The following is a 16,680-nucleotide window of genomic DNA, read 5'->3' as shown; positions in this document are numbered from 1 at the left end:
CCCATGCTACCGAAAACTACCCATCACAATATCACGGCGTTGAGACGCCGTGAAATTATATACCCGTAGTTTGCCCTATTACGCTATAACGGTCAGTTTATTGGAACGGTAATGCATACAAACCAGATGAATTTAATAACATCTAACTGCTTAAATCTCACGGAATTTACCGAACATTTATCGAATATTAATATATTCTGTGCATTGACCGTAAATCAGTATAGAATTGACAGGTTAATAAAATCAAACAATACCGTCTTAGGAGCCTTGTAACACTGCACTTTGGGGTCAAACGCACTTTGGGGTTAAAATCGAGAAATTGACCCCAAAGTGCGTTAATATGCTACATATCAACGCACTTTGGGTTCCAGAGGTCTAAAGGTGTAATCTGAGTTCTGCTTAAATACTGAGTACTGAGTACTGACTTATTTTCGATCTGCGACATTGAAATATTTGAGGTGGAGTTCAAGATGGCGGTCGATACTTTATTTGATGCTTAAGTGATAAAAGTTTCATTAATTTTACCACTTGAAATATCTAAAAATTGTGTTCATATAACACAATTACGGTGGCATAAAAGTGACATTTGCATTTTTTATCTAAGTTTTGCATACATATTTTATTTAAGTTTTGCATATATATTTTTTTTTCAGTTTTGCATTCATATTCACTACAGCAATGTTCTGGTGAAACATCAAGTTTTTCGATCAGACTAAAAATAGTGATTTTTACAAATACATTAAGTTTATCAACAGACTTAAGTTTTTTGTAAGCTCCGTAACAACCGTTCGCCAGAGGCTTTTTTTAATGGGGAATCTTACATACTTCTTTAGAAAGAGCAAACATGAATTTTATAATGTTAAAATAATGGTATCAGAGAAATGTAAGATGCTTGTTACCTGAATAAAGTAGCGATAAATGTGAAATTATTTTTCATAAAAGTAGTCAAAACAATGTAGTATTTCCATATAAAATACTTATTCATTATAATTGTACTTTTTGTCAACATATGAAAAGGATGGTTCAGGTAATTGACCAATGTGTATTTTTTGATATTATAAAAGAACATCAAAATAAAAAAGCTTTTAAGAAAAACAAAAAAAGCATAATGGGTTTTTTAAAATGTTATTTTTAACCCTCGGGGGTAGGGGGATCGATACCCCACACTCCCCTCTATACCCCTAGTGAGAATTTTACATTATTCTGAAGCTCCGCTCTTAATGTGCGACTACTTAAATAGTTGATATTTTAGTACTGCCTGTACGAACTACTACTTTAAGCCGCATCTACACATAGTCAAGTTTCATATGTGTCACATTTAGCTAAATAAATGGCTATTTTTACATATTATCAGGCAAATTTTTTACTGAGATTACCCAGAATTTATACCTTTGTCTATGCTAAGACTTTCATATTTCTGTAAAAAGTGTAAATAACAAACGGGAAAATCATGCATTTAGCTAAAAACAATGAAGTTAATGAAAGGTGTACAATCCTTTAAAATAAATGGAAAATTTGAGAAAAACATATTTTCAGCTTAATAATTGAATTTGGTGATTTATCTAGTGAAAGTTCTTCACTTACTAATCAAGACCATTTAAATCCCTATTGATTCAGGCACATGTTTTGTGTCTATTTAATACCTTGATTTTTTGTTTACCATTGGTTTTGACTACACTATATTATTCAAAACATAATGAACATAAATTTTCTCTGACCCCAAAGTGCGGTCGTTTGCCTGATGTTAAAAAATGCATATGTACCTCTTAAACGCACTTTGGGGTCGAAATTGGACCCCAAAGTGCGTTTGATCCCAAAGTGCGGTGTTACATAGCCTTAAAGGGACTCCACTGAGGTTTAAAAGCCTAAAACATAATATTTGAATTTCTTACATAAATGACAGAATTACAGAAATATATACAAAGATAGTTAAGAAATATACTTTGAAATTAATTGAAAATCATATTTTTATGCTTTTCTTAACCCGATTTGTGTGAAAAGCGTTTAAACGCTTTTCATTTTGGGTCATTTTTTTACTATTTGAATAATTATTCTGGAAAAACGAAGTGGGCGAATGATTCGAAATTTTGCACAAAGATTAGTGGTCTAAACCTACATCAAATTGTTCATTTATCTGGAAAAAAATATTCTCAGTCCCATCATGTCAAAATACCTCAGTGGAGTCTCTTTAACAATATAATGCTTTTCTAACACCAACTAGAACTGTGTCCAATGGACACGGATGCTCCCACTGTCAACATATATATGGTATATAGTGAAAAAATCAACAAAGAGCCATAATTCTATTAAATTTGGTCGCAGCAAAAATTCCTTCCTTTAGTACCATCTACACATTAAGCAAAATCTGCCATCCGGTTTAAGAGGAGTTGCGTTCACAAAATTTCTAGTACATAGTATATAGTGAAAAAAATCAACAAAGGGCCATAATTCTGTTAAATTTTGTCGCAGCAAAAAATCCTTCCTTTACTACCATCTACACATTAAGGTTGTTTATCTCTGGAAGTTTAAGCAAAATCTGCCATCCGGTTTAAGAGGAGTTGCGTTCACAAGATTTCGGGACGTACGGACAGACGTATGGACGGACGGACGTACGAATTTTTCAGGTTTATGAGCTATTTCTATTGTTCTTTTCTTTTGTTTCCTTGTGGGCTAACTATCGTTTCCTTATGAACTAACTATTATTTACAGAATGAAGTCCTTTGTTCTCTTTTGTCCCAGTGTACCGTTAGTTAGCCCATATACCTAAAATGTTTGTGCGGACGGACGGACGTACGGACAGACGGACAAGTGCAACGCTATATGCACCCCACTTTGTGGGGGCATAAAAATTGAATGGTCATTTCCTTCTTCATGCAAATGCAATTAAAATGTACCCAACATAACCCTTATATAATGTAAAATGAAATGGCATGATAAAGAACTGTTACCTTGAACTTTTGTTTTAATTGTAGAAACCTTTGTCCCACTCCATAAATCATTTTCATTAAACTGTTGAATCCTTGCTGTTACACTGACAATGTATCTATAACCATTCAGTACATTGTAAAATGTTGTTGATAAAGTTGGGGTGTCTCGGGGGCCTTTCTGTGTATCACCATCAAATAACTTTACTCTATATAACGTTGTTACACCAGCTCCTGCTGTCCATTTAATAACTATGTTTCCATCACTAGCATCTAAATCATTTTCTGAACTTGTTACAGGACCTGGAATGCTCGGTTCTGAATAAAAATTATAAGAATAAAAATACACTTTTAAAAGAAAACAATTTGTTACATTTTCTGTGCAATTATTAAGCCTGTTAATGATGAAAAAGACATCATGTCGTTTCTAAAATTCAAATAAATGTTCACATCTCATATGGTCAGAAACATGATCAATACTATTTTATTCATGCAAACAATTCATTACATCATTACAACTCTAGGTGAAAATAGTAAAAATACAAACTAAATAATAAACTTTACCGTTCACATAAATAAGATAAAAACATTTTTTTATTTTATTTGTTGTTTACTAAATTACAACTCTAGGTGAAAATAGTAAAAATACAAACTAAATAATAAACTTTACCGTTCACATAAATAAGATAAAAACAATTTTTTATTTTATTTGTTGTTTACTAAATTACAGCCACCCAAACATGATTAAATGATGGGTATTGCATGCATTACTTATGTATTATAATATTTTTTTATTATTTTATAATATATACCATAGATAGAAAGATCATAAAACCATAATGTATAGCCGTTCTTTAAACGATTATGAGGCTTAAACTAAGAGCTATAACTCTCCAGCACAGTTTACCACTGGATGTACCCAGTGCATATTTATCTCTCTTTTTTAAACTCATCTCTAAATTGTACTTTTACTTAAGTCGTGGTGAAGTAAGATATATTGAGATGTATAATTTAATTCATTTGCTTCGTGGAAACTAGCACTTTGAGCAATCAATGAAAAATGTCTACTGATTATATATAAACATTCTAAGACTTGATCTAAGACACTCAACAAAATAGTCCTAAATCATAATTATCTTTAAACAGCTTGTATGGTCTTAATTTGTTTAACCTCTACCTCATTTTAAACAGCTAAATTACAATTATTATCCATGGTATTTAAAACAAAACACAGACATGTTAAATAATACCACTTTTGAATTGAATAATTGATGAAAAAGCCATATAAATATTTTTATAGGAGATTATGTTTATATTTTGAAAACAAAATATATCCAACATAGGATTTGTCTCTTTAACGACAACATTAGTGTATTGTTTGATAAGATTTTTCAATAGTTTGACTAATAACTCACAAAAAATTAGGAAAATCAAAAAAGATAATAATCATGCAAGTGTTCTCTCCCTTATTCTGCATCATAATGTAAAAAAATACAGATTTAATAATTTTTGAAGTTTTTACTTGCAGCTTGTTGTTTTGATGTATTAGTTGTCCTTGTATCACCAGGTTGTGTGGCTGTATCTTTTGATATCACTTTGACTACATATGTTTTACCAGGTGTCAAACCTGTAACCTTCTGAGGAGATGTTGCATCGACCACCTTACCCCAAGTTTGCCATTCTACATCATATCCGCTTACATAACTAGATCTAGTAGGTGTAGTCCAAGATACAATAAATTCTGTGGTTTTTATATTTGAAAATGTAATGCCTGTTACCTGAAGTTCTTGCACTGGAATTGAACAAATGAAATGAACTGTTTTAACGTCTGGGGCATTCACTACAGTATCAAGAATTATATATTATCCTTTCACATATTTTATGGCATGGTTTTGTTTATACCTTTAACTGTCATAAGTAAATACATGTTTATTACACTCTACATAATATACATTATTATGCAAGATTCAAGCCGATTAGCTGGTGTGGTTGCATTCAAAACAAGCAAATTTGTTGAAAGTTACTTCCCCTTTTTATTATTTTATGATGTACAGCCCTAACTAAAGCTGCTTTTTATTACTGACTTTTGAAGTACATCTCTGACTTAACTATTTATTCCTGTGAAAAATATAAGGATCTTTTTAATTAAATGAACCAGCACTGGTGGATTATGTGGGCATAAATTATGCATCGTGTCATTGTCAATTCGTAGAGGACAACAAGGCAATGATACATGACAACTCTAGGCATTATTTATTCACAAAATATAATTATAATAAATAAATTATAATAAAATAATTGTTTCACACAATATGTCAGATGTGTTTTCGTATGTAAGAATTTATAAATTATGTGACCCCTGGGTTAAGGCCAATGTTAACCCAATGGGGCATGATTCATCAGTTTTGTAAAGGTGAATGACCAATGATACATGCTAATTATCTAAGCTTTAGACATTGTAGTTTAACACAATCAAAATTAAATGTGTTTTCTTATATAAATATTTGGAAAAAAGTGATCCATCGGAAGCACTTAAAACAGCAAAATATCATGAACATTGCAAACACGGTTTGATTGAGTCTGTACATGAGGGATAGAGAAAGGTACCACACCCCTAAAGCCCCCTAGCACCGGCTTGAGCGGTACTCAATTCTCAACACTTAAAAATGCTCGACTTTATGATCCCGAAGGACCAGTAAAATATAACAACACTGAAGTGAAGTACGGAATAACTTTAAGTCTTAATAATAATGTACGTTTGTAACGGCGTTTTCCATTGGATAATTGTGATGTTTATGTAGCTCTATATACAGGGCTACTTTTAATTTATAAAGATATCTCACCATATTTTTATATAAATGATGCTTGTTGTATTATAAATTCATTATAAAAAGTTATATGGCCGTATATAAACGATTGTTCAAAATGTAACTCATGTCTTATATAGGGTCATATAACCTGTCAAAATTCTTAAAACTTAATACTATAATCCAAGTAATCCAGACAAAAACAAATCAATATATAAAAATTGACAAAGTGTGACATTGACCTGAGGAAGGTTAAACCCGTACACTGCTAAACGTCTCATAATGTTATGGAATGAACAATATTGTTCTCTTAAGTGCTGTCTACAATTAGATCCCTCATATTCTTATTAGTTTGTGCAGATAGACAAACATATTCAGGACATTATACGCCAAAAATGTCTAACTTAAAGTTTCTGGCTGACAGCGAAAGTGGGAACATGACTGTAGTTATAGTTTGTTTTTTTTTCTTTTTTTCTTTGAAAACGTTTAGTAAAAAATACCCTAAAGAATATTACTGTAAACATAAGGGTCTAAGATCATATAAATAATAAAATGCTTACAACAATTGCTTTGAGAACTAGTTAATAATCAAAATTAATTTTACCTGTTCTGCAATTACTTTGTGAGTTCCCTTCATAGAAACGGTAATAGCCGACATTACATGTACATTTACTTTTAATACATTCAGCATTTGGATCTGAACATTCGTTATCCACACCTCCTTGACAATAACCACTAAGTGCGACATCTGAAATATGATAATACATTGTATAAATGATAAATATTAAATCTGAAATAATAATTGCACATCTTATTAGATTAGATATTTTTACCTTATTAACTTATTTGCTCAAATTTTCACAGTAATATCAGATGCAATCAGTATTTCAAGCAAGGCTCGTTTAGTTCACAGCTCAATATTGATTGATATTTTAGAACATTCTTTATTAAAACTATTGATGATTTAAGTCAGATTTGACATGAAACACGTTTTAGCAATAGCTTGAATGTTTCATTATTGAGTATTATTTGGCAATATAAAACATAATAAAGAGTTTAAAGTTAGATTTAAAATAACATGGCGTCAGTTAAATTTTATCATTGACAGCAGATAGAAGCTCTGATTTCTTTTTTTTTGTTTACATAATCCATTTAAAGGCACATTATTCCTCAGAAATGAATACATTTTCCCTTCTTTATATAGAGCGAACACGAGTTCTTTGACGTATCAAGAATGGTTCGCAAGCATGTTTAGATGCTTATCATAAAAAAGGAACACTAAATGTTGAATGTTTGCCATAAAAGTAGCAAAACGTAAACAAAGAAGTATTTTGACTTCGATACAAAGTGCTAAATCACTTTAACTGTACTTATTACCTGAAAGCAACCGAAGCAAATGATGGTTCAGGTAATTGGCTTAAAAGTAAGTCTTTTGAAACTGTAACATGTTACCAAATTCATAAAGTTTTTGAAAAATAAAAATGAAAGCATTTCTGGGGCAAAATTGGCCTTTAAGGAAAACTTAAACTAAAACCCATGAATCTAAAATTGTTAGCGGAAAAATTCTATAGGGAACACAAACATTCCCTTATCACAAGTATAAAGCTTTTTCTTTACATACATGTACTTAAAAAACTGTTTATTGCTAGATACCCAAATATAATACATTTGTTTTGTGACATCTACGTAGTATACTTATTCACCAGTGTTTTAATAGCCCTTAGAATGAACCTTTATTATTACAATTCTGATAGCAAAATGCATATACATGAATGAATCTGATAAGGCAGAGTAATCATTTGTACATACATAGAGTGTAAAATTTGATATTGAAGGAAATATTGACAGCCCACAAAGAACGTTTGATCCGGACTATAACATGAATGCTCAAAGTTAGAACCTCTTGTCAAGAAAAAATTCATATGTACCAAATTCAAACTGTTAAAGCAAAATTTCTAGTTTCTAATTACTATTTTCTAGACGGTAAAAGTGTTTTATATTTTATCAAGTTGTCAATATATATCTAAAGGTTATTTTCTTTCAAGTTTATAATTGGTTTTTGTTGTTGAAAAGATGTGTCATTTTTGAGCCTGTGAAAAGGTGAGTCACTTTTACGTAAATCGTTTTTTAAGATAAAAATTTACAAAAGGTTAATTTAAAATTAATTCCTCTAATATCGCCTTGGTGATTGAAATTAGGACAAAAATTCAAGGAGGGGTGCGGACATAAACAAAAAATAATAGAAAAAAATGGATGGTGAAATTTACTTATATTTGAAAATTAGATATGTTTTACTATATAGAAAAAATATGTAATGAAAATCTGATTCCTATTGGTTTCCCCTAAGGACCTGTAATCCGTAACACAGATACAGAATTATTCATTTAGTGCATCCTTATCACAAGTTAAATGTCAAAGAAAAATTCAATAAAAATATGAGGAAATGATCCTCTATTTGTGACATTTATAAAATTACATCTGCTTCATATATTTTTTTCATCATCTCTTTATGTAAGCACTTAATTCCGGCAACTTCAAAAATAAGAAAAAATTCAACAAGTGTGACTGGTGTTCGGATTTCAAAAGTTGCACTGTATTTATTCTGCTAAATAAATCTTGATAACGTCATCGGACATGGATTTTACGTCCTGTGTTAGAACAATGCGCTTTCGTAAATGCAACTTTCCTTATTTATTAAAGACAAACAAAAATTTGTCAATTGTTACTGGTATATCTGAACTTAACAACATATATTTTCAAAGAGAATTTTAATTAAGGCTTACCTTGTGACAGTGTAGAGTGGAAAACATGGCAGAGTAAACACAGAGACACCTGGAAAACAACCATATCTTAATACTTACTGTTAACAAGATAATATTTATATCGCAGATCATGTTATGCATAAAAAGAAACATGCACGACAGGTCTTCATTAATCATTAGTAAATACATGTATGTGCAAATCTAATATATAGTTCTTACAATGATTCTGGTTCAGATGTAAATGCATCTCAATACTTATTATAGCATAAAATCGGCTATTTTTCCCTCTTTTTCCCATGTTATAACGGGGCCAAAACCATGCGTTAACATAGTCACGCGCTCTTGTTATAGCCCGGTTTTACCTATGCGCAATACATACAGGGCCCAGTAAACAAACAAAAAAATGACGATTTGGCCTGTTTGCCAGAGTCATGCGCTCTTGTTATATTGGAATTATTAATTCGAGGGCCTCAGTCGCATAGCGGCGAGCAGCATTCAAGTAATTATGCCGGCAATACGGCGTATAGACATCGCCGCTTATCATGGTTGTCGCCCTTTCTTAGAAACGGACAGTTGTCAATGTAAACAAATAGAATCTATCATTCAGTTTAATCCCCCGATTAACTTACATTATAGCATAAAATCGGCTATTTTCCCTATTTTGCCCATGTTATAACGGGACCAAAACCATGCGTTAACATAGTCACGCGCTCTTGTTATAGTCCGGTTTCACCTATGCGCAATACACACAGGGCCCAGTAAAACAAACAAAAAAGTTGACGATTTGGCCTGTTTGCCAAAGAGTCATGCGCTCTTGTTATATTGAAATTATTGATTCGAGGGCCTCAGTCGCATAAACGGCGAGCAGCATTCAAGTAATTATGCCGGCAATACGGCGTATAGACATCGCCGCTAATCTTGGTTGTCGCCCTTTCTTAGAAACGGACAGTTGTCAATGTAAACAAATAGAATCTGTCATTCAGTTTAAACTTACAAAAATGGAAAGCACAAAATGAATATGAGAAAACGTTGTTTTATTGATGTTTATATTGATAAATGTTCTGTATGTTTCTTTGAGAGAATAATGTTTTATGCCTGATTTTTTTAAACTTGCGTGCTTAAAAAAAAACCGATTCTGAAATTGAATCTGATGTCACTGATCTTTTTTCTACCGCCAATCTGTAATCATTCTAGGAATTTCTGAGGCGCCTGTTTTGTCTTGGGTAGAGTAATGTTAATGTTTATGTTTTTTCTTAAGTTAATATATCTCCAAAGTTAAGCTTTGTTAAATCAATTAAAATTCGAAATTTCGTTCGGTTCTGCACATTTGTATTTCCCAAGTTGTTGGCCCCGGAAAAAATTAAACGCATGTAGAGTTGGATAAATACCGTTCAAGCACAAGGATTTAATGTTTGTGTTTTGTATTAAATATACATCATGAATCTGTTTTAAGATTTTAAGCTATAATAGCGTCAACGCACGTTTATTTCGTGTTATAAAGTCTGCAGAGTCCCTCGGAACTGTTGGAGCCCTCGCCCTACCGGGCTCGGGCACCAACCGTTCCTCGGGACTCTGCAGACGTTATAACACGGAAAAACGTGCGTTAACCCTATATAACTGCAAATTTGCTCTTACTCCGCAACAATTAGTGTAGCCGCTTTTTTCATGACGAGACCAGTGCTGATAGTGGTAATTGTGATTGGTAGATTTTCATTAGGCGAGGTCAAGTATTTCTAAAGAAGCTGAAAACACTTAAGCAATACGCACGTGAGGAAATATTCTAATTTATTACATACATTTTGAAGATAATACACATAAAGCTCGCAGAGACAAATAACACTTTTTGATAGCCTTTTAACTGTAAGAAAAAAATGTCTATTATGAATTGCTGAAAAAGGAAGCAAAACATTATTTTATTTCATGTGATACGTTCTCCACCTTTTGCATGTTTGGTTGTTTTGGCTCGATAACTCATTGCTATACATGCCAGGCTCAGTTATTTTATTTATTTCAGAGCATGGTAATTTCCTTAATGCTTCCTCAATGCTATCAACGGCCTACCTCTAATTGTTCAATACCAACAGTTATAGCATTTATACATTTTTCGGCAAAAAATAGTAAGTGAAGTCTGTAAGGAATTGAATTGTTTTTGAGGGAAACCTAATGATTCATACAATGTAAATTACAGTCTGAATTGCTTTGAAACATGTACATATTATAACTAATTAAAGTTGTAAAACTAAATCCTACCATCTGGTGAGGCCTTTACCCATACATAATTAATCCATAACAAATACACATATATATGAAATTGTGTCGAGTGCAAAATTTAATATATGCACTGCGTTTCCTGACGAATATTCTTTTATTTAAATTTCAAATGTCCTTTTCTTTTTTGCTTTTTGACAATTTGAACATTTATAGTCATTAAGTATTTTGTATAGGAGTCAAAATACTGCTTTGTATATTTTCCACGTTTTATTTTACAATTAACAAGCATCTACCCAGCTCTAAAACCATAATTTAAACGTTATTAAACTTATGACCTTTCTAAAGATTTTTTTTTCATTTCTCAAGCATACTGTGCCTTTATGTACAACAATATATTCAACATATTTATTTAATAATGAGGCCCATAATAAACATTGCAACATGAGAAAAGATTCATTTTACGTCCCACGATAAACATGCTTTGACATATAAAAAATAGGGTTTATATAACTACAGACAACGCGTATTGAATCAATATATGTGTACAAATCATTCAAGTTTGTTTGTCCATGATACCTTTTAGAATCTAAATGACAACTAATTAAATCATAAATTTGATAATGATAATAATAATGATTATAATAAAATAATAATAACTATAATAATAAAATTCATTAATCATTACAGTAACTATGAAGCAAAAGCACAGCCGTTTTGTAAACAATATGGTACAAAACGATATAAATATATATATTCAAATAATTGAATGTACATGTAAAGACGAATTGATAAATACATACACAACAATGGCAAAAATTTAGTAAAGATTATACGAATAAAATCCTAACCCTTGTTTTGCAATATTTGATAACAAAAATGATACAATAATGCAATGATTCAAACATGAGCCCAATGCAAAAAAAAGAACATAAATCTTGATACATTTACGTAAATATGTTTCTAAAACATAAGCTTTTGTGCCAGAAAGTTATTTAAATAATAAAGTATGAAAATCTGAGTTTTTTAATGGATACAAGAGCATAACTCACGAAAATAATATGTCCATGCATCATGTTAACTATTTGTATACTTAAAGCATTTTTTAAACTTTATATAAATTATATCAGGAAGAAAAATTCAGTGGTAAAGCATTTAAGTTTAGTTTAATCAGTTTACGACACGGTTGAAAAAACAATCTAGTTTTACATTAACTATTTTATGTACGAACTATTTGATGATAATAGTGATACCGCCTATGGTAGATACATGATAATCACGTGACATTTGCTTCACATAATGTCGTATTATTTCGTATTGCATTGTCATGTTTCACTTAATGTCTAAGTTCGTGGCAACAATCCTAAACTTTTGCACGATAATCATCATATTTGTATCACATTGTTACAGAAATGTATCGTGTCACAAATTAAAAGGTCGGATTAAATGTCACTTTAAAGTCGACGCATTACAATCACGAACAATGTGAAGAATGAAAAACGACACGACACATGACATGCCACACGAGAAATGTCAATACGACACGCGATATGACAAACCGACGGTAGAGTGTTGCGTTGCTGTAGGTAGGTAGGTAGGTAAGGTAGGTAAGGTAGGGTAAGGTAGGAAGGTAAGGTAGGGTAAGGTAGGTAGGTAGGTAAGGTAGGTAGGTAAGGTAGGTAGGTAGGTAGCCTTATCTTCTTTATGTATGCATGTACATCTATCATTTGGTTTCTTCTAACAGGTGAAATATTTGATGATATCGAATTTTTATTTTTTGCGGCTTATATTCAATGTGGTTTTTATTTGGTTGGAACTAGCTTGCGAGCTACAAGGTTTCAACACATTCAAGTGATGTTATGTCTCACATCATTGTCGTTAACACACCTACATGTCTAAATATTTTATTACTGCCCAAGTACGTTTTACAAAATTAATAAGGATAGACCTTTGAAACGTCCGATATTGTATACTAAAATAAGAAGATTAGAATTGGTTTCCAGAGCGTTTTTCGAAATTCTCAAAAAAATAGCGTTTAGTTAAGACGGTACATTGTAGAGAAGTGATGCTCAAGGTTCATTTTAGAATAAGAGTTTCTTGTCAGACTCACGTCAAGTCTCATCAACTTCGGGTTAAGTTTATACGAATCGCCTAAATGAGTTACCTTTAAAAAGGACATATAGATGTAATTAATATAAAAAAACGATTACCAATATTAATTGGACAAACAAAAACTAGTACTTCATTTTAATACTGCCACAAATTATTTAAGCATATATTTACATAAGTACATATGATTAAACTTAAGACAAATTTTCCTTATTCATGTAACTTTTTAAAGTTTTTAAATCATTCAAACAAGAAATTATTTGCGAATGAAATGCATAGAGGAAATTTGTTTATTTTTTGTGTGGGATTACTTTTATTTCGTCGAGTAGCTTTAGAAAAAGTATTCTCACAAAAAGCTGTGCCACTCGTGAGGATACGAAATTTTAAGTTCACAAGATGAAATAAATTTACATCTTACACAACAAACAAACAAATGTTCTTTGATTTCATACTTTAATAAAATTTAAGTTCAATTTCTTCAATATAACTTGAATATAAGAAATGGTTTTTCCCACTGTTAGCCTCAATATTTCAGACGAATTCCTCATAAACAAATGAAGTATAGGGAGCTAACAAATAAGTTCATACTTTAATGATATCTTTTTTTAGGGAAGATAACACATTAAGAATATACAACACAATAGGGATTTGATAATATCACAATAATATTGAGGTTCTCGTTGTCACTTTAATGATCTGCATGTCTGCAAACTTTTCACAGACCAGGATGTTGTTTTTGGGGGTTGTTTTTTTTTCCAATTTTGCGTACTGTTTATCTTTGCCATTTGAAATGACAGGTTATTAATGAATATGGAATTTTCTTATGATAACTTTATTCTTTGAAACTATAGTTTATATAAATGTATATAGCTTTTATAATTTATTTTTAAATTTCGTTACTTCTGATCTTTAAACCAACGGTAAACATCCTTATTAAGCTGAAGGGTTTTATAACTTATACAAACGGAGATAAAAAACGATTTAATACAGCTACATCGAAAAATGTTTCATTCATCATTTTTAATTATTCCTGAAGACTTGTTCCGTAGTTCATAGATATTTCTTACCAAGCTGTAAAATGAATGTTTATTTAATAATAGCTTACATGCTCCTGATGTTCAGTAAATAAACTGACATGAACTACTTATTATTAAATATATCAACTTCATTTTTTAGTCTAAAGTCGTGTATAAACTATTATTATTATAATATTTTTAACATTCCGTTTAGTGTAAGTACAATTTCTTTATAATTATATATATTATATAACAAGAAAAATTTGTCACAAAAAGAGTTACAATTATAATCAGGAAGTAGACTTTCACGAAAGCATTTAGGAGCCATATTGTCCCTGCTTCCGTCCGTCTGGTACAGTCTTGTATTTAGTAAAACTTCTAAACTATTAATAATCTCATCGAAGTTTCAAACATTTATAGATACTTACTGAAGGCACTGCAGTGTCATAGAACTCCCTTTAAAATACTAACTACTAAAAAAAGAGTTTTTGTTATTTGTAAATTGTCATACACATGTCACCGACCGACCGACCTACCCGCCTACCTACATACTTATTTACGTTCAGTCACTCCCTCGGAGAAAAACATGAAATGCTTGATGTAATCTGATTTTAAATCTTCACACAGTGATAGAGACAATAAGAGAAAGTGCATTGTCCAATGATATTTTGTAATTAAATCCATTGCAATTTGATCTTAAATTTGGTTAAATTAAGTAGAAATAATTCTTGTATGGAGTATAACTTACAAACTATAAATATTTTGTAAGAAATTCACACATTTGTAAAGGGTAGGGAGGGAAATGCTGCGTTAACCAACCATAATTTACCTTTCTTAGTTTTGGAGTCATTTACCTTTATAATACGAATCTATTCAAACTTCGCACACTTATAATGACAGTTAATATGATAATAGAGGTTAAGTACGGTGCCCTTGAACCCTTATTCTCCCTCGCTGTTTTTTTAATTATCTCCTCGACGCTAATACGTGAAATTGTATACCTTCATAACGTCAACAGTTTGTTGTTGAATAATGTCTATTTATAATACAACATAATGCATGAAAGACGAAACAAACATAGAAATTTGGTATCTTGGTTGGTTGAAGGAGTGTTTAATAAGGTCAATGATGTCATTCATATTTGGTAAATAAATATCTATCTAAGTTTTACTTCGGTTAATGTAACTGGTTTTCATTTCTCATATTTTTTTCACTAATGTGTATCACCATTTATTAACAAATGTGCAGCTGTCGCACTAAAGGGACTCAACTGTTTTTTGACATGATGGGACTGAAAATATATTTTTCCAGATAAATGTACCATTTGGTGTAGGTGTAGACCACGAAACTTTGTGCAAATTTTCAGATCATTCGCGCACTTCGTTTTTCCATAATAATTATTCAGATTATAAAAAATGACCCAAAATGAAAAGCGTTTAAACGCTTTTCACTTAAATTAGGCTAAGAAAAGTATATAACTACGATTTTCGATTTATTTTAAAGTATATTTCTTATCTTTGCATATATTTCTGTTTAAAGCGCCCCAGTTCGTTTATGTAAGAAATTCTAATGTAATGATTTTTAGGCTTTTAAACCTCAGTGGTGTCCCTTTTATTAATTTTATGGATATACCTAGGTAAGAAAGTGTGCAGTATTCTAACATTACAAATATAGATATTGGGTTAAACAAATATGATTACAAACATATGAGGCAAGGGTTTATCTGAAACAAATCGTTATGTATGAAGAGTAATCCTTATTGCGCTAGACGATCGAAAATAATATTATCAATATGAAACGCATGACATGATAAAGTAAGTATGCTTGACGAAACTGATATATTTTCTAATATGATTTGCAACAAATGTATTATTTAACAGCAAGTTATATTAAGTCATCCTCGGTATTTCAGGCTATTTATCATATAACAGTATTGATTGTAGAATATGCGGAATGTGTACCGTGGGTTCCGGTGAATTTTCTTAAAGGTCCATTATGTCCCAAAAAACTTTTATTTTTCAAAAGTTTGTTTACATTTGCTGTTTGAAAAAGTAACTTTCTGGCCAATTAATGACCTTCCAGTTTTTCTTTTGTTGCTTTTTTGCTATAAGTACAGGTTTGGTGACTTACTATTTTGAATGGAATTCAAAATTATCTTACTTTGTTTACATTTTGTTATTTCTGTGACAAACTACACCACATTTATCTACTGGTAAAAAGCACCTTAAATGCTCTAAAATCCATCATTTAAACGTTATGAAATTCTAAAGAAGTCAAACTTTATTCATTTCTGAGGCATGATGTGCCTTTAAATGAGTTACTCATATATAATTAATGTTTTATCGGTTAACACGTGACACAATTTAAAAGATAGTTTTTAAATAAATAATCAGTTATTGGTTCAATAAAAATAATCAGCAAATAAAATGTTTATTCAAATCATATTTAAATGATTAGATTATATAATTATACAGATATAACAGAACGTTTGATGTTTTGAAATATACGAAAATACGCATATTTCACTTTAATATCTTAATTTTTTTAAAACTTTTTATACCTTTATTAAAAAAAAGAAAGAATATAAAATCATATCTAATTTGACAACAACTATATGCTTGAGCAATCACATAAAATTGGGTCACTTCCTTTTATAAATACAATACGCGAAGTAAAATTGTGTTTTACGTCTCATTAAATTTATATGTTTTGAAAATGTAGAAATGAGTTTAACTTTTGTTAACCTTTTTTCAAAGATATTTTATTCTGTCGAAAGCTATGATTTAACCTCTTGAATAGATAGATTTACAGAATAAATGCTCTTATACATTTCCATGTTGGTATCAAATAATTA

At 30.8% G+C, this 16,680-nt stretch overlaps 1 protein-coding gene across 1 annotated transcript in view; it reads right to left on the bottom strand.

The window, feature by feature from the left end:
• The window catches only part of LOC132713945 (phosphatidylinositol phosphatase PTPRQ-like), a 36,773-nt gene extending 24,928 nt beyond the window's left edge, over positions 1 to 11,845 (bottom strand). Inside the window, exons 1-5 of the mRNA XM_060696647.1 lie at positions 11,754 to 11,845; positions 8,515 to 8,563; positions 6,336 to 6,479; positions 4,447 to 4,716; positions 2,949 to 3,242 (exon numbers count right to left, since the gene is read on the bottom strand). Coding sequence (XP_060552630.1) covers positions 2,949 to 3,242; positions 4,447 to 4,716; positions 6,336 to 6,479; positions 8,515 to 8,563; positions 11,754 to 11,777 — 781 coding nt within the window. The 5' untranslated portion in view covers positions 11,778 to 11,845. The remainder of the gene's footprint in view (positions 1 to 2,948; positions 3,243 to 4,446; positions 4,717 to 6,335; positions 6,480 to 8,514; positions 8,564 to 11,753) is intronic.
• Positions 11,846 to 16,680: the final 4,835 nt, after the last annotated feature.

Source organism: Ruditapes philippinarum, unplaced genomic scaffold, assembly GCF_026571515.1.
Source record: "Ruditapes philippinarum isolate M1 unplaced genomic scaffold, ASM2657151v2 ctg4973_1_1_1_1, whole genome shotgun sequence".
Classification (NCBI taxonomy): Eukaryota; Metazoa; Mollusca; class Bivalvia; order Venerida; family Veneridae; genus Ruditapes; species Ruditapes philippinarum.
The sequence above is the reverse complement of the archived record's forward strand: the minus strand, read 5'-3'. Positions and strand labels throughout refer to the sequence as shown.